General features: G+C 37.6%; 1 protein-coding gene across 1 annotated transcript in view; it reads left to right on the forward strand.

Moving 5' to 3' along the window:
- NAALADL2 (N-acetylated alpha-linked acidic dipeptidase like 2) overlaps window positions 1-20,248 on the forward strand; it is an 826,538-nt gene that overhangs the window by 344,547 nt on the left and 461,743 nt on the right. The window contains 1 exon segment of the mRNA XM_012559589.1: window positions 1,177-1,200. Within this exon segment, the coding sequence (XP_012415043.1) occupies window positions 1,177-1,200 (24 nt within the window).

The following is a 20,248-nucleotide window of genomic DNA, read 5'->3' on the forward strand; positions in this document are numbered from 1 at the left end:
AGACATTCTGGCCTTTTGCTCTCTCTGGATCCTGCGGCTGGCTTCTGTCATTTCATCTCTGGTTCTTGGGACTTGAGCTGTCAGCTTATCTGCTGAACTTGGGATTTGTCGCATGCTCTCTGACCTGCTGATCTTGGGTTTGCCAGTCCCTGCAGCTACGTGAATCAGGAGAAACCTTGTGGTCTTGCCTGCAGATCTTGGAATTCATCAACCTTCACAGCCTGTGAGCAGGAGCCCTGCTCTCCAATCTGCCAATCTTGGGCTCACCAGCTTCTGCGGCTGCGTGACTTGGGAGAGGCCTATACCCTGACCCATGGACTTGGGACGGTCTAGCCTCTACAATTGCGTGAGCTGTTTCCTTGATATAAATCTGTCTCTCTCTGTCTCTCTCTCCCTGTATGTATATGCTTTACTGGTTTTCCTTCTCTAGAGAACCCAGCCTAAGACAACCAGTAAAGTGTATAAATATATATAGAGAGAGATTTATATCAAAGAAACAGCTCATGCAATTGTAGAAGCTGGAATGTTCCAAGTCTGGATTAGGATAGAGGCTTCTCCCAATTCACGTAGCTGCAGGGGCTGGCAAACCTGAGATTGGCAGATCAGAGAGCAGGGCTCCGCTCACAGGCTGTGAAGATTGATAAACCCCAAGACTGGCATATATGCTCACAGCTCAAGTTCCAAGAACTGGAAGTCAGACAAACAGAAGGCAGCCACAGGATCCAGAGCAAGCAAAAAGCCAAAACGTCTGCTTAGATTCGGATGCCGGCCACACACCCGAGGAAACTCCTTTTCAACTGATTGGCTGCTCACAGCAGATCCCATTATGGCAGTGATCACACATAAACACTGAGAATCATGGCCCAGCCAAATTGACACAATCTTAACCATCACAGACAGCAACAGGTTTGTTTTTTGTTTTTGTTTGTTTGGTTTTTTTTGGTATTTCCTAAGAACAAGGGCATCTTTTTACATAACCATAGTTCAATGATCAAAATCAAGAAATTCAATATTGATATACTACTCTTGTCTAAACCACTGTCCGTACTCAGATTTTCATGATTGTCCTAAAAACTCTTCAGTATCTCTCCGGTTTACCCCACCCTCCTTTTTGGAGGGGAATCTCAGCCTTTTAAAATTGTTTTTGGTGTTTTATGATCTGGACTTTTTAAAGAGTATCTGTAGGATATCCCTCGATTTGTCTGATCTGTACTGTGTTGTAATTTATACATCTGCAGGGAAATTTGTTAGGATAGAATTTTTAAAGCTATTTTAGAGGGTGTCCAAGAAGTGGATAGCAATGTTCTTTGCTATTCCTGAGGGGAAGGAAAAGTATTGCGTATTACTTTGTAATTATAGTACATCGATTTCAGTTTGTTTCTTTTTGAAAGCTGTGAGAATATTTACCACTCCACCAGACACACACACAAAACAAGAACAACAACAACAAAAAAAAAAGACAACACCAACTTGAGATCAATTGTGTTTTATGCAACACATTTAGAAACAGAAACTAGAATTGGGCACGGGTCTATAACCTGGTAGTTATATTATCTTATGTTTTGGTAGCCTTAAGACCAAGATTGTACTGTGCTCATCTTTTTCTCCAAGCCCTGAAGAGATGTTCATTCCCATAAAACTCCACACTCTAGACAAGTACAGCTAGATTTCTCAGTAGCTGCCCTTTGGCAAACTGAAATAGAGGAATGGAAAGGGAAGGTAATGCATTAAGACCCGAATAATAGCCCCACGTCTCTAGGAAACTGTTCTATCATTGTAAGCCGAAAATTCAAGATGACCACATGCCTGGGATATAAATTCATCAAAGATCAAGGAACAACTCCAGATGCCACTTCCATTAAATCTGAGGTATAAATTACTGGTTTCTGCATAAGCTTTGGTTATACAGGATAACAATCAGAGCAGAACTGATGTCTGAAAAAGACCACTGTTTCCAAATATCGTAGATTGCTAACATAATAACACATCCCAGTCTTGTGCTTATCCTCTGTGTATAAGACTATATTTTATGGGATGTGAAATGGCAATATGAACAAGTTCTTGACCTCTGACTCCTAAGAAATATATGAACGGCTTCTGCTATTTTGGTTCCTTTATTTCTTTGCATATTACCAAGCATTGGAACAAAGCAAACATCATTTTAATTTTCACCTGCCAAAATGGCTAAAATCAATCTTTCTGTATTCAATAAACAACTCACTGTGCATAGACGGGTAAATTTTATTAGATGGTGAATAGCAATGGAATCTTGCAGCTAAATCATAAAATAAAATCCATATATGTGACAAATTTCTTTCATTCCGTGACCATCTTCCCAGGTAATCATATATAATATGAAATATGAATTTTTCTTATGACCTTATGTGTACAGGGTAAAATACAATGATGCTGTAAGTCATGCTCTTCATATAAAGTGGTTTATTTTCAGTCAAGCGTTAGAAAATACTCCCAAGACTAGGTCATCTTTCAGTGCAGAGCTGATCTATGTCAATCACGGGCACTCTCTCTTTGGTCATTTATTCAACCAACAAACTTTGATCAAAAAACTACACTTGGACAAGGCACTAGAAAAATAAAGATGAATTAGGACGTATTACTGCCTTCATGGGACTCAAAGTTTAATTAGGGAGAATGACATATCAGCAGACCATCACAAAGCAATGTTAAATGCATAGATTCTTATGGAAGTACTCTCTGAGGCGTAGGGCCTAAGCCTGATTGGGGAGAAGGTAATGTGAAATGTCATCCTCTTCATAAACTCCCCTGCTCCCTCGTCTAGGTCAGGCACCCTTTCTCCACACTTCCATATGAATGTGTATGTTTCTATCATGGTGTTTACCACACTGTATCACAGCTTAAACCCTTACTCACTGGATGACTTGGACCAAGAGAGACAACTACGTCACAGTTTTCTCCTTTTATAATGGGAATAATTCATCCATTCACTATTGATTGTAAATCTTTCTTGTGCTAGACACTGTTTTAAATATAATAATACATTTTTTAACATTATAAGGGTCATGTGAGGATTAAGTGAGAGAAACGGTATAAAGTATTTAACCGAATATCTCAAACATTGTAAACTTTCAATAAAAGTTGGCAATGTAATTGTTATTATATTGCATAATTTTGGTAACAACTATATTTTTAGTGGTTTTCTATATTTTTACAGAGTCCCTGGGTGGTGCAAATGTTAAAGCATTCACCTGCTAACCAAAAGGTTGAAGGTCCAAGTCCACCTAGAGGCACCTTGGCAGAAAGGCCTGGCAATCTACTTCTAAAAAATCTGCCATCAAAAACCCTATGGCACACAGTTCTACTCTGATGCACATGGAGTCACCATAAGTTGGAACTGACTCGATGACAACTGGTTTATATTTTTACAAGCATGTTCTGAACGTATTTTAAAAATAATTGTAACATATTTTTTCTTCTCTCATGAAAACCTGAACATCTTGAGGAATTCCAGATAAAGCTCAATAGTATTTAACTATATATTCTGTGACGACCCTTCTTTCAGTCCAGGGCTTTGACCACTGCCTGCCACACACAGGATGCCAGTGTATATTTGTCTATTCAACTTAATTTTGTGAATTTTAGCTGGTTACAGCTTTAGCCTGAAGATCAGCATCTTCAAATTAAGGATTATTAAATCATTTATTGAATAGTTGTTTTGTATATATATTCATTCCTCTCTGTCTCCTGTAGGAATATATTCTTCTGAAAAGGAAGAAAAGACAGGCAAGTCTGTGCGCCTCAAGAACTGAATGAGTGGGGTTCACTATTTTAACCTCTGCTAGGGAAATAAGGCAGACTTTTCCTTCTGGAAGTTTACCCTTTCGAGCTTGTTGTTGTTAGTTGCTGTTGAGTCAGTTCTGACTCATGGCAACCCTACATGTGCTCCATAGAGTTTTCAAGGCTGTGATCTTTCAAAAGTAGATTGCCAGGTCTATTTTCTGAGGTGCCACTGTGTGGGTTTGAACTGCCAATCTTTTGGCTAGTAGTCAAGCACTTAACCCTTTGCCCCTCCCAGGGGCAGACTACAGGCTATCAAGAAACTAACCCATGAAATAAATGTTTCATTGTATTTTCTTTTATTATTTTAGAAGTATTGGGTCAATACACTTGCCTTGTGCATACCAAACTATATCTCATAATATCATTTGCAGAACTTTGATTGAACAAGCATGTAAGTGTCTGGTTTCTTACTCTCTTAATGGATTCATGTATCTGAGATATTGCAATCTAGGTATAAAATGCCAAGATTTTATTATAACCAATATTTGCTAAGTAATGTTCTGTACATAAAAAAGCCACACATAAAGATACTTACACATAAATTCTTTGTCTTTTTTTGGTTATCAGAAAATACATCACTGTTTATTACCTTTTTTTCTTCTGGATAATACTTCTCCAGTATGAATTTCCACTGGGATTAAACTAAGTGAATTGAAGGAAGCATCACCAAATAGATTTTTTTTCTGGTAATGAATCCCAAAGCAACTGTTGTCATGTACTACCAAAAAAACCGAAACCAATCCCGTTGCTGTTGAGTCTGATTCTGACTCATAGAGTCCCTATAGGACAGAGTAGAAGTGCCTCATAGGGTTTCCAAGGCTGTAATCTTTATGGGAGCAGACTGTCACATCTTTCTCCAGTGGAGCAGTCGGTGGATTCGAACCACTGACCTTTTGATTAGCAGATGAATGCTTAACCACTGTGCCACTAGGTCTCCCACTGTCATGCACTGGAGGAGCCAGAAATCCAGGAGTATGATTACATTTATTGACATCGTTTGAGATCTGTCTTCCATTAAAATATATATATATATATACACATACACGCACACACACACACACACATATATAGTGTCTTGCTACCCAGCGTCATTTTCATATTACAGTATCATTAACAGAGTGGTCTCCACTTCATAAGGAGAAACCTCAGCTTGTAGAACCTCTATTTAGTCCAGTTAAGCAGTTTCATTGTATTAGAGCCACATCTGACTCGTAGCCCTTCCTTCATTAACCCTTGAACTTTGAAGTATCCATACACTCACAGCAAGAAAGGAAAGAAATGCATGAGATTTGATAATGGTGTTAAGGTGAAAGCAGAGCATAAAAAGCACCATAATGGACCCCTCAAAATTCAGGAAAGGTTCCCATGTAGCATCTCAGCTTCATCTGGATTAATTGTACTTTGAATTGTATTTCTGAACCCTTTGACCCAAAGAGATTGTAAATTTCAGGGGGATAGATCGAATTTTGAATCTTTAAAATAAGCACTTATGTAAGTTTTGGGACACAAAGAGATAGATCCTAGTCAAATGATTGTTCTATATTTTTTATTCTTTACCAAGACAGTGCTAAGCTACATTCATTGCTTATACTACCTTTCAACTTTCTGTTGGTAAGATGTTTTTATCCCTCCTCTCCCCTGCGATTTCTAAGCAGTTCTGAACTCTCTCTTTTTTAGATAGGGGTGGGGAGGGGTGTGCACAGCTGTTACAGAGAGATTTACCCACAGTCTGTAGCCAAACTTGGAGGGCACCATGAGGTGACAGCTTCATGTGGGGAGGGGGCTTCCTTAGACCCTTTGATTTTCCCTGGAGGCAAAAATGCTGAACATCAGTGACATCCAGTTAAAATTTTGCTACTTTGTTGAAAGCAGGTCCAGTCAGTAGGGCAAGCCCCTCCTCATGATTCCTGGATAGAGAGATACTCATGAGAATTTTGTCGACTTTACATCTTCCGTTTGTTGTAACTTTGTAAAATGTGAACATATCTTCATGTGACTTGCCTAAAGTGTAACAGACAACAGTCAAAATTTAGGAAACCCATGAGAAAAGAGCAGTTAATTAATTTTATAAGGAGCCCTGGTGGTGCAATGGTTAAGCACCATGCTGCTTACTGAAAGGGCAGCAGTTGGAGCCCACCAGCCATTCTGCAGAGAAAGATGTGGCAATCTGCTTCTGTAAAGATTACAGCCTTGGAAACCCTATGGGGCAAGGTCTGCTCTGTCCTCTAGGGTCTCTGTGAGTCAGAATTGACTCTATGGCAGTGGGTTAATTAATTTTATAGTGAATTTTAAGGGGCTTTTTGTTATTATAGGGGGATTTGACTGTTTACCTCAACAGCCAGGTTGTAATCGCTGCCATTTCTAGCAACCAGCTCTGTGACAACAGTCAATCCAGTTTAACTCTTTAGTCTTATTTCCTCATTTATAAAATTAAAGCATTGGAAAAGATAGTCTTGAAGGTGCCATCCCCTAAAAAAGTAAACTCATTGCCATTGAGTTGCTTCCGATTCATAGCGACCCTATAGGAGAGAGCAGAACTGCCTCATAGGATTTCCAAGGCTGTAAATCTTTACAGGCGCAGACTCCACGTCATTCTCTGCAGAACGGCTAGTGGGTTCCAACCACCTACCTTTTGGTTAGCAGCCTAACGCTCTAACCACTGCACCACCAGACGTCCTTCAAAAAAAAAAAAACAAATGAAATCAATGATTTTGTGTTTTGTCAAATATTTCAGTAAGAAAGTTTGTTCGTTTGAAGTGTGAGGAAGCATGTAACCCAAGATGCTTATTTAGCTGTGGCATGGAGCTGAGCCTCACTTCTCTGTGCACCTGAAACACATGTAGGTTAGATTTTCCTGCTAATGGAAGAAGAGAAAGACACTAATGAATCAGAGGTACAGAAAGGAGTAAAAAGCCAGCCCCAGGCCTGACCCTCATCAGGACTGTAAAGCTGATGCCCAGTATACTTGCATTCTTAATTCTTGCTGTTTCTTCCAATTTTATTATTTCTGTTCTTTCAAAGCGCTCATTGCCCCACCCTCTACAATCATCCAACTTCCCTTCAGCTAGTCACTACTTACGTGAGGAAAAGTCCTGTAAAGTTTACATGGTATTGTTTGCAAACTCTATTTCCTGCTTTAAATTAAAAGTAAGTTACTTTTAAAGAGACCACTAAAAAATTTACATGCAGTTAATATGCAAGCGGTTGCAGATACATTTTCAGAAAAGGAACTACTGGGTTGAAATATGTGACTCTTCAAGGTACTGATGCATATTGTCAAATTAGTTCTGGGAAGATTGCACCCATGTAAGAGAGTGCCTGTTTCTCTGAATTCCACTCGACATTTTATTTGATTACTAGCAAGATGGAATGCTTATTTGCCATTTATGCTGCTTCTCCTCTGAATAGAAGTTCATGTTTGCCCACCTTCTTATTATTGCATCCATTTTCTTCTTATTTCGTCTGCCTCCTTCCAGTAATGCTCTAGCAGGTAATTCAGCATTAAAAGTGATGAGTCCCTAAAGCGAAAGTATTCAGGGCTGTCGATTGATATGTTCCAGATACCAAGCATAATCTTTACTTTGAAAAATAAAAGGACTGAATTAATTTTTTGAAGTAAGGAGCTATTATCCCCTGTCTTAGTTTTAGCTAGTGCTGCTATAACAGAACTCCCACAAGTGGGTAGCTTTCAAGAGCTGAAGTTTATTTTCTCACAGTTGTGGAGGCTAAAAGTCCCAGTCAGGGTCTCCCCTATATCAGTTCCTTTCTTTTTGGGAGCCTCTGTCGTTCCTTGGTTCCATGGAGGTCCTCCCATGGCATTTGTCTTACCCAGTATGTGTCTGTGTCTGGGAAATGAGGAAGTTTAGAAACACCTCCTACACTGGTATGATATCATTAACATAACAAAGAAAACATTTTTCCAAACAGGATCAAACCCACAGGTGCAGGGGTTAAGATTCTGTCTTAGTCATCTAGTGCTGCTCTAACAGAAATACCATAAGTGGATGACTTAACAAAGAGAAATTTATTTCCTCACGGTAAAGTAGGCTAAAAGTCCAAATTCAGAGCATCAGCTCCAGGAGAAGGCTTTCTCTCTCTGTCGGCTCTGGAGGAAGGTCCTTCTCATCAATCTTCCCCTGGTAGAGGAGCTTCTCAGGCGTAGGGACCCCGGGTCCAAAGGATGCACTTTGCTCCTGGTGCTACTTTCTTGGTGGTATGAGGTCCCCGACTCTTCTCTTGCTTCCCTTTCCTTTTATCTCTTGTAAGGTAAAAGGTGGTGTAGGCCACACCCCAGGGAAACTCCTTTTACACTGGATCAGGGATGTGACCTTAGTAAGGGTGTTACCATCCCACTCTAACCCTCTTTAACATAAAATTACAATCACAAAATGGAAGACAACCACACAATACTGGGAATCATGGCCCAGCAAAATTGATACACACATTTTTGGGGGGGGTCATAATTCAATCCATGACAGATTCCAATACATTTTTTTAGGGGACACAATTCAATCCATACACCCCATTCTCTACATGAAAGGGGATGGGAATGAGCATTAAATAAATATTTGAAAGAGGGATACATATATGAACTTGGAAAAGAGAAAAAAATCGGATTAAATATGCTGAATTATTCCCACAAGATTCTTGGGCTATATTTCGTGCTGAGATAATTTGACCTGTTTCTCCTAAGTTACAGAGATGACTGATTTTAAAGGTATTACTGTCTGTCTTTCTGAGCTGACGAGCGTAGAAGCAGGGGCTTCGTCAACAGTGGCCTAAAAGTCTACCTTGTGCGGTAGACACTCCTGTGCAGTTCACAGGACAAGTGGACACGTGCAGCTTCCTCTAGGACCTGGGTTACGTTCATCTGTGTCCTCTTCTGAGGCTGCTTCCTATTCTCTACTTACAAGTGAAAGATGAATGGGAATAAAATAAGCCAAGATTACTTGATCAATAGGAAGAGATAAAACAAGAAAATAAGACAACTACACCGAAAGCCTAAAAGCCACACGAAGAGAACTATAAGAAAGGCTTAGGTGAATTTGTCACCTAAATTATTTATAACGGAAACAATACAACATGATATAAAGGCTACGATGTAAAGCCTGGGGTTTAATTCATAAAATGTTTTTAAAGGATTGCAGTTTTATATGTGTGTGTGGGTATATGCGTGTGTGTTTGCGTTTATATATTTTTATTTTTAAAGCAGTTTTAAGTGTATAGAAAAGTTGTGAAGAAAGTACAGAGATCCCATATATTCTCCTTCTCCCCCCCACGTAGTTCTCCTTGTATTAACATCTTGCCTTCGCCTGGCCCATGTGTTACAATTGATGAACCGATATGGACACATTAGTATTAAAGCTCATAGTTTACTTTAAGGTACAGTCTTTGTGTTGTACCGTCCTATGGGTTTTGACAAATGCAGAAGGTCATGTATCATTATCTATTTGGAGAATATTGCAGACGCAATGCCATATTGCATATTTATGTTGTAGAACAGCCTTATGGTCTGGGTTAGCAAATACTGTCATTCTCTCCACCTGCACCCATGGTAGATGCTGTTAATCAATCCAGCATTGTCTCTGACTAGGCCTAGACAAAGCCTGAGAATCTTACTCAACAAAACTCTCCAAGCAGTCGTTATGAATCCAACAATTGAACTGAAAATTATTGCCATGGAAGAGCTTGACTCACTTCTCTCCTAGCAGCACGTGCAATTTTTTTTTTTTAATATTTTGTTGTACTTCAGGTGAAGGCTTACAGAGCAAATAGTTTCTCATGAAACAGTAGTACACATGTTGTTTTATGACATTGGTTAACAACCCCACAACATATCAACCCTCTAAATTCTCAACCTTTTTTTTTTTTTTGGTGAAAATACACATAGCCAAAGATACACCTTTTCAAAAATTTCTACATACACAGTTCAGTGACATTGACTACACTCTTCGAATTGTGCTGTTATTCTCACTTAAGGTGAAGACTTACAGAACAAAATAGTTTCTCATTTAACAGTTACTACAAATGTTGCCCTATGACAATGGTTAACAATCTCACAACACATCAACACTATCCTTACTCAACCTTGGGTTCCCTATCACCAGCTTCCTTGTCCCCTTCTGCCTTCTGGCCCCTGTCACTGGACTCCTGTACCTTGTTAGTCTCATTTGGTTTTACGGGGCTGTCCACTCCCAGGCTGAACAGTGAACCTCGGAGGGAACTTCACAACTGAGCTGAAAGGGTGTCTGGGGGCCATACTCTCGAGGTTTCTCCAGTCTCCTTTAGGCCAGTAAATCTGGTCTTTTTTTTTGTGAGTTAGTTAGACTTATGCTCTACATCCTTCTCCAGCTCTGTCCAGAACCCTCTGTTGTGATCCTGGTCAGAGCAGTCAGTGGTGGCAGCATGTGCGATTTCATTAACTTAAGGATAGACAAGCCAGTCAGTTTGTATGCAACAAGCTGATGCTTTGCTTAAGTCAGCAGCCGCCTGGTATGGCCCTTTCTCAGCTCTTAAGTGTTCCTTAAGACAGAGCTTCCCAACTGGGATAGCAAGGCACATGGAGAGGTAAATGTGTACATGTGTATAGAAGTTAGGTGTCCCTGGGTGGTGCAAACGGTTAAGTGCCAGACTAATAACCAAGAGGTGGTTGTTCAAAACCACCCAGGGGTACCTCAGAAGAAAGGCCTAGTGTATCGGTTCTGAAAGGTCACAGCCGTGAAATCCCTATGGGGGACAGTTGCCATGAATCAGAATCAACTTGACAGAAACGGGTCTGGTTTTTTATATAGGAGTTATCGTTCTCCCAGCCCTCGGGTGACAGGCTGCAATCTAAGATGCCGGAAATCTTGAGCTCTCACCTCTAGCCGTTAGCAGCCACATCAGTGTTCTCCGGTGCTCCCAGTGTGTCCGTGTTAGAATCTTCTCTACATACCGTGAAAAAAAAAAAGACGCCTTTGTTTTAAATTATGGACCAGCCAGATCAGAGGCATTTATTTGTCCGTAGGTGTTTCCTTTTATAAAAAATCTTGTCTCAGAATGTTCAAGGTTTTTTTATGTATAGGTTTGTTTTTCATCATCTCCGTAGAGACCAATTTTCATACAAGATTTATATTTACAAATAGAATGTATATATGTATGTATTTTTCATTCTGAGACTCAACTGGTTCTACCTGGAGTAGGAATACATGACTATGTGCTATATTTTCCTAAGAAAAAACCCAAACCCGTTGCTGTCCAGTTGATTCCAACTCTGTAAAACAGAGTAGAGCTGCCCCATAGGGTTTCCAGGTTGCGGCTGGTGGATTCAAACTACCAACCTTTTGGTTAGCGGCCAAGTGCTTAAGCACTGTGCCACCAGGGCTCCATGTTTTCCTAGCGCACAACTATTACTTGGGGCGCTCCTGGTATTCTAAGCATAAAGGTCCGGTAGAAATTCATGAGTACTTAAGGAGCATCATTAGATAATCCAGGTTATTTTGATGGCAGCAGATGTTATAAACCCTACCTGAGATAAACTGCTCAGGATGTAACTTCCTAAGGCACTTGTATGTTATTGTTCAAACTTACCTAACTCACATTCTGTGAATTCAAGACATTTATTATCAGGGTGATAGATTGATTTGAATTAACATGCCCATGGCAAACATATTGGATCTTCTTAATATATTTAAAGTTTTCAGGTACAATCAATTTTTACCCACAGGTGTGTGTAATATGGGACACAGCATGGGAGCCAGGTGAGAAACATAAACCCAAAGGTAACTTACACATTAAATTAAGAAAAAAGGAAAAAAAAAAAACTAAACCAATAAAAAACAAATTTTAAAAAATTAATATGACAGATAATTTTTCTGTGAAAATACATCATACATTATAAAAATCAGCTGATGGCTATGAAGTAATTATTGGAGCTAAGCAGACGTATAGTCTTGCTGCCTTTTGTCTGTGTCTCCTACAGGCCTTTCATTGTAAATTATCTGCTTTAGATCTTTGAATGGCTCCCCACTGCTTACAAGAAAGACCCCGATTTCTTCCGTTAGTAAGCCAAGAAAACAATCAAAAAAAGCATTACCTTTGAGTCTATTCTAACTCAAAGCAACCCTATAGGACAGAGTAGAACTGTTGCATAGGGTTTCCAAGGCTGTAAATGTTTACAGAAGCAGACTGCCGCAGAGCAGAGCAGCTGGTGGGTTTGAACCACTCACCTTATGGTTAGCAACCTAGCGCTTTAACCACTGTACCGCCAGGACTCCTAAAGTTAGTAAACAGGGTCTTTTTTTATCTGAGTTCTGTTTACCTCTAGCCTCACTGACAACTTATCATTTTTTCCAGTCACACTGTACTACGCTTTTACAGTTCCCAAAAAGTGTCATCCTTTGTTTTCTTCAGTGATGTCCAACATGGTGTTCCCACCATCCCGTGCATTTACATCGATGACTTGTTACTTCTTCAGGATTGGGTTTGAGTACCTTCTGGAAACCCATTGTAACGTGCTGCTCCCCATCCTCCTGCTTTGACATAAATGACTCTCTCTGTGTCCCCTCCCACTCACAGCACCCTGGGCAGTCCTCCTTGACCCAGTTACCACTCAGTGCTGTAAGGGTGGCTTTACCACATTACCTGGTCTGTGGGCTCTTTGAGAGAGTGTTATCAGAGAAAGTGTCATCTTCATATTCCCAGCATCAAACAAAGAGCTTGACACTAGTAAAGAGTTCACGACTATTTCTGAAATGAATGAATGAGTTCACAATCATATGTATAAAAACTGTGTACTCAAACATGCTACTTCCTGGTTTGAGCTTAATTTTTTTGTTTGTTTTGTTCTATTTTGTTTTGTGTGTGTGTGTGTCCTCATAAAACTGAACGCAGGAAGCAGAATAAAGGAAAGTTTGGGGTAGATTTTATTTTTCCTTCAGGTGGTTTCTGTGATGTTTTCTTTGCCTTCTTTTATTCTTTTTTGCTCACTTTTACTCTCGTGTGTACTGCCCAACTCTCCCCATCCTGTCTGACCTCTGCTAGACCTTTCACAGCCTCAGAATCTTTCTTTTGAGGTTGGGCAGTAGAGGCATCCTGAAATGAATTGTCCCTTGGAGCTAGATCAGCTGTTTGTTTTTGCAGAAGTTCAAGAGAGGCTTTTATTTGATTGCCACAGAATGTCAGGTCAGACTGGCGTGTGGGTACTGGTTGTGGTAAGAGAGTAAGAGAAAAGTGGGTTTGCGTGAGTACAAGACATCATGAGCTCCATGGAGATTTGTTGATGGATAAATAAATAAAGAGACCTATATATTTCAGGAAAAGTAGGAAATCCCCTGTGGGTGGAGCAGCAGGAGCCTGGAGTGAAGGGTGTATATGTGATTATTTACCTGTATGTTAACTGATTTATCAGTGGACATATTAACATGACTGTGTCTTTTGCTAGCAACTAGCCCAGTGCTAGGCACACAGTATAAACATTTGGAAAGTGTATTTGGAATAAATGAATGATTTAATACGCCCATTTAATCCTTTGAGTAGGTAACCATGTACATATGCCAATAAACAAAAACATTCGAACTTTTGGTACTCAAATAAATAGTTTGTGAGTAAATGAATATTGTAGTGACAGCCAAATATGTATGTTTTCTATTTTATTTTACTAGTCAGTAGGTTTTGTCTAAAATTTGAGAGAATGATTAATGTAGTTGGAAGGGGGAAGTTGTGATACTTCTGCATGGTCATGCATGTTATTAAAGACCCTCAAATCATTTGGGGGAGAAGACTGCATAAATTAAAATATCTTCATTCAGTTTCTGGATTCGAGACTGAATTACATAATGCCACAATACCTTGCACCATTATCCTTGAGCCATTTTCTAGCAATATCTGAAGTAACATAGTGTAGTGGAAACAGCAAGCACCAGCTTTGGAGCCAGGACGCCTGGGTCCAGTCCACAGGGGCTTTGCCAGAAGTTGGCTGTGTGATACTGGGGAAGAGACTTGGCCTCCCAGTTCTTCAGGGAATAAAATTAGATTTTCTTTTTTTTTTTTTTTAATAAATGTGCTTCCTGTCTATGAGTGTCAGTTTACAGAGTCTGATAATTTACTAATGAAACCACCACTTAGTCACTAAAGACCGCCACCCCTTCTGTATTCCCAAACATTTAGTGGCCACATTTTATTAAGACTTTCAAAAGCCTTCAGAGTCTAAGCTTTCCTCCAAACAAGAACCCACCCAGGGCAGTGTATTGGACTGCCGACGTTTTTGGTTTGCAGCTGTAGCTCGCCATAGCTCTTAAGCACTGTGCTACCAGGGCTCCTGTGTAGAGAGTTAGAAAGGGTCTATGTTAACTGGCAGGACGCACAATCTGTTCATGGTTATAAGTGTAAGATAGTAACCAGAGTTTAAATTCTTACTGAGTGGTACGAAACAATATATATATATACTAGCAATAGATATGATGAGGTAGAGAAATGTATGATGCAAAATCTTTTATCCCTGCTTCTGTAAACTACTAGAAAATCTAAGGCTGTCCTTCTAAATGGAATTTCATTCCAAGCTACATTGACAACCCTGAACCAAGTAGGAGATGGTCTCATATATCAAGGGCCACCAGCACTGCACTGCTATCCATGTAGTAGGATAAATTACTTTGATAACAGACATTTCTGGGAACAACATATTTACTGAGAATAACAGTTAATCACTTAAATTTATATTTGAATGAAATGTGTTTCCAGGAAGATAGTTTGATTTTATTATGCTGTTTATATTTTCACTAAGCAAAATTAGATGACAAAATAGAAAATGGATTTTCAAATAAATTATAACTTGAGATTACAATCTATACAATCATATAAATCCAACTTTATCCAGTAGGGCTTAATTTTACTGTTCCTTGTACACGTACAGTTGCACACATTTTGATTCACTTTAAGTTTGTACAGCATGTCTAAAGTAGCAATATAAAGTAGCAGTCTTCAAGATGGAACATGCAACATTAAGCATCTTTTAAAAAAATAAATTTAATTTGGAGATTTTTCCTTTTTTGTCATCATTTTCTTTGCTTTGATTTAGAATTTCATGGCTGTGGTAAGTGATTTTTATAAGACGTTTTTACTGTTCAGCACAATGAATTATTATTATGTGATGTTTTTAAGGAAATTTGTAATTTTAAATTGAGAAAAGAAAAAGCCGTCCACATCTTATTGTGCTCATTTTGAGTAAGACATGTAATAATAGTCTGATCATCCTGATCATTGGCAAATATGCCAAAACTTTTAAAATTACTGAGATGAACTTTACATACCATAACATCTTTGCAAATATGAAACATTGGGATAAATTATAATGTTATTTTAAAACTCTATGGAATTTCTTTATGATAGTTTCTTATGTACAATTAAATGTGTTAATATTTTCTTTCTAATACATTTTGCATACATTAAAATTTATCAATTCTGATGCCTTCATGATTTCTTTACACATATCGTGTCGAAGAAATAACAACTAACAATGATAAGAATCTTTATTAAATACCTTCTCTGTGCCAGGCTGGCAGGCCTTGTACTTGATCATTTATGAGCATTGTCTAATTTAATCGTCAATGATTCTATGAGGTAAGAACTGCTCTGTAATTTACCTTATTTTAATGTTTTCTTAGTAATTTTAGATATGAATATTTGGGGGAACAGCCTCTTATAGCTTAGTCTTGATTGTAGATATTTGCCTATTTCTTTTAGTCACATATTTTCACAAGCCCTGGTGGCACAGTAGTTAAGCATAGGGCTGCTAACCAAAGGTTAGCAGTTCGAATCCACCAGCCACTCCTTGGAAACCCTATGGGGCAGTTCTCCTCTGTCCTGCAGAGTTGCTGTGAGTCGGAATTCACTCTACGGCAACAGGTTTGGTTTCTGATTTGGTTTTAAGTGTCAGGTAATGCTAGTGGTGGGGATATAGTAATGAATAGGACAGACACGGTGCCTGTCTTCACAGAGCTTACATCCTGGAGTTGAGGGACAGGCAAATATGAGCAAATAATATGATAATTTTTGGTAGTGATTATTACCATGAAGAAAATAAAGCAAGTCAATGGTTGGGAGTAAAGGGGATGAGATTTAGATTGAGAGATCAGGGATAGATCATTTGATGAAGTAACATTTGAGCTGATTCAACAAGAGTGTCCTAAACAGAGGAGAAAGCATGGGAAAAGAACTTGAGTGGTAGTGAGCTTGTTATTTTCAAGGAAAAGAAAAATTGGACACTGTGACTTGAACTTGGTGAATGAAGAAAAGAGTAGTATGAAATAAGGCTAGAGATGCAGGCAGGAAGTAAAATCATTAAGCGACTAGTTAATTTTAGCTTTGAAGTTTGAATTTCATTTGTTAAAAAAAATTATCCAAAACTTGGATTTAAATACAACTGCATAACCTCTAGGGTAGGGTTCCATTGCTTGACTTATTTGCACTCTTGGCCAAAGCACAGCATTTTATGACTCTGTAAAGTTAGAAGTTAGAGAAAACTGCAAAGATGAGATGATTTTCTTCTCTGTCCAGTAGAAAGGATGGGACCACTAGCTGGCTGCTTTAATGATTTCAGATTTATTGTCGATATGACTAGGATGAGACTCTCTATTACTCTTGGTTTTGGCACAGTTTTTTCTTTTTAATATATTATTACTAATTATCTATTAATTATTTGCTCCTTTTGTAACTGATCTGCTTGTACCTTTGAATACTTATTTTATAAATATCAGGTCCCCATTCTCTGTCCCCCATATGTCCCATCTTATCTTGCCTTGCTTTGATCGCCTTTCCCTTTTTTAATTCTTATAATGGCTGATAAAGCTTCTAAAGTTTCTTCTCCGAATTACTAATTCACTCGAATTATGAATTATGAATTTTTTAATTTTTCCAATATTAAGGTTAATATTTTATTGCACTTTCAGATTGTGTACCACTCTTTATTATCCTACCCACCTCACTTCACATTGACTGTATTCTCTTTTCTATTCATATGTTATGGCTTTCTGTTGGTTTGTTGTTGTTAAATGATTTTATTGTTGCGTAATAAAAATCATGGATTTTTGCATTCTATGTTGTCAGCTAGTTCTCAGAAATTTTCTTCTGATTTATATGTTAAATCGTTTTTCCTCTTGCTCAGTCATGCTGAAACAAAGCTAGATTGTGTAATTGGTGGCTGGTTGATGCCCAACTTACAGCCACGTTCTTAGACTCTACTAGGTATTCATTCATATAGTGTAACCAAGTTCATTTTAAAGAATTTTCATATATTTTAACTTCTGAATTTGTACTTAATATGATCTGAAAGAAAGCACTCTGTATGTTTTAGATGTGTTATTTGTACATTACAAACCTCAGTATGTACTGCTTCTAGGATATTTTCCTCTTGCCACCCAGGGGAAAATATATTTCCGTGATGCAATACAATTTGCCCCTCCTTTTCATCCACTCATTTTCTAGGAATAATATTCTCCAGATAAATATAGAAGAGATACTTAGTAAGAGGGAGAAAATGAGTAACCCACTCTACCTGATTCAAAAGGAAGTAGAGACTTGCAATAGAGAAATGGTTTCTAGGTGATATAGATTTTATTTCTAAACTAGAGTGCATAAAATTTGGCAAATTCATTTGTTGTGTTTTCAGACAACAAACTGTAAGTAATCCCATAATTTATTTCATGATTAAGTTTCATTGGTCTTGTTGTTACAGCCTAGGAATAGCTTATATGTCAGTCCTAGATTTCAGTATTATAATGAGAATACAAAAGAGGCGTGTTAGGGACTTATCATAAGATTCTATTTTTGCAGTGGTTTGCCAAGAATTTTAATTTACTTGGGGCTGATTTCATCATCAAAAATTATTTTTATGATACCTAATTTGTTGATTTTTTTAATTCAGCTATAAAACCTCAAGAAATATTAATGCTAAACTAACATTTTAAACTGATATTTTAAATCATATAATCAAAATAGCATACTAATGGCCATTGGGTAACCACTTTAACACTTGCTTTTGAAATTAGAAAGGAGCCAGATTATACTTGCAACTTCTTATAGAATTTCAAAAGATTAAAGAAGCTGAGAGTGCACGCAATGTTCCTGAAAGAGTAGGGCAGTATGCCTTGTGAACTCTATAGAAGCTGCCTTATGGTAAAATGGGTTAGTTTGGTTTACTTATTTGGGCATAAAAAAATTGATCATCTCTACAATCACCATGTGTATTTATCAAAATACTAAAAGGTGCTTCTACTATGTTTTTTCCCTTTATTTGAATAAATGACTATCACTGAAGATTGGGCATAAAATAATTATATGGTATATTAAGTAGCCAAATAGATTAAAATATTTGGACAAATTGAGGTTCAAGTATTGCTAAGCTTTTACGGAAGCTTAGTAGATTCATTTATAAACTAGAACCAAACTTCAGTTGTTCTCTCCGATTTTATTTATAGGCATTTTTAAAATACTCATACATTTTTGTCAGTTACAATTTAGTTCTCCATCTAGTTTACATTAAATTTAATAATTTAAAAATACACATACCTAGTATTCTATTTTCTTAAATAACTTAGTTACACATGAAGTTATTTTTTCCACATGAATTCTTAGTAGTTTGCTTTTCTGTGTGTTCTGATTATCAGCCCTAAATACTTAATTTTAAACGCCGAATTTCCTAACTCTATAGTTGTAGAGATATTGATGGAGAAATTGCCAAAAGACTCAGTGATTTTCTTTTTCCACTTTGGTACTCTAAAGAAAAAAAAGAAAGCAGACATGTGAATTAAGACCTAGTTCTTAGAAAAACTGCAAATGTCGTTGATTTGTGAATATCTCCTTTTTTCTTTTTTTACTTTCTAAAAGTATTTGCAGCCATCACTTTGAGTAATTTGGCTTCATAAATTCTTAGGTTAAATGAATCTCACCTAGAAATCATTAACTCGTTTTGCATGTGAAAAATTCTGTTAAATTCTATTATGCTAAAATTAAATTCAAGTGGAATTTACTATAAATGATTTTGAGTGTAATGTATGATTGTCAAATTTTCACAAACCAAGTTGTAATTTAGCTTTATTTAGTCAAAACAAAAGTTAGTCCATTTTTTATAGGTTTCCCTGCCCCAGGAAGCTACCAAGTTTTTCAGAAGGTTTGCAAATTTATTAATTTGCATACTTCAACATTTTTCTGTTATAAAAACGTTTAGCAAATGCATGAGCTATTGAATACATTTTAACCAATTTACTGTGGGAACAATTGTTTTTCTTGTTTTCAGACACATTTTAATGATGAGTAAACTTACAAGGAAACTATGATAAATTAGCATATACATTTATTAACATACTGTTTGCTAGGGAAATGGGAAATGTAAGCATAAAATCAAAAGTGAAAAGTTTTAGAAGTAGAATTCATGTTTTAAAGGGAAGTATCAGGGATACTGCTGAAATGTGGACATTCATGAAACAGAAGGGCCAGATGTTATTTAAAAGTAGAAAACCAACTGAATAAAGATAATTGTATGAATGTCAAGGTTTGGGAAGACACTGGGAAGGATATTGTAAGTTAAATCCTCATTTTTTTATAGCAGGGTGTCAATTTATATTATTTTACTATTATTTGATAAATCTAGAAGTAGTATTATCTAGAAAGTAATTACTAGAACTAAGGGAAAGAATACTTAAGAATACTTAAGAATACTATGGGAGCTGGGGCTGGGAGGAAAGAGCTTGGAGTCAGTTACTTTTCATTATAAGCTCAACCGTACTTTTCATATCTTGCCATGTGCATATATTACTTTGATAACAGCATTTTTAAAAAGTTGAGTACCTTTCAAAATTATTTTTTAAATTTTATTTAAAAGATCACAGATGGCTGAGTCACACTAGCACAGAGAAGCCCTGCATAGACTTTAGTTGATGTAGAACCAAGCTCTCTGGAAGAAAATTCAGGAGATTGCAGTCTTCTTTCCCTACACTCTTTTACTGATTTATTCAACAAATATTTAGTTAGCCCCTGTTCATGCTGGGCACTCTGTCGAAGCACTTCAAAACATTGTAAGCAAAAATATGTAATGTCCCAGCTCTCATGGAGCTTACAGTCTACATGAAAAGGTGGACAGTCAAATAATTTCACAAATAAATGTAAATTTTTAAAAACAGTTTTACATGGTGAAGTGAACACATATAACAAGTGATAGGAACTAGGCTTGGATGGGGAGGCGAAGTCAGGGAAGACTTTCCTGAGAAAGTGTCAGTTGATCACATGAAGTATAAGTAGGACTAAAGTTGGAGAGCTCAGGTGTTTGAGATGCAGAGTGAGCAGGATAGGTTATTATCCAATGGATGTACCAAACATGGAAAAGTGGAAGACATTAAAGAAGTATTCTGTATCCTGTTTACAGAGGGAGGAGGACATGATGTGAGCTAGAACAGGG

This window comes from Trichechus manatus, unplaced genomic scaffold (assembly GCF_000243295.1).
Source record: "Trichechus manatus latirostris isolate Lorelei unplaced genomic scaffold, TriManLat1.0 scaffold00274, whole genome shotgun sequence".
In the NCBI taxonomy this organism is placed as follows: domain Eukaryota; kingdom Metazoa; phylum Chordata; class Mammalia; order Sirenia; family Trichechidae; genus Trichechus; species Trichechus manatus.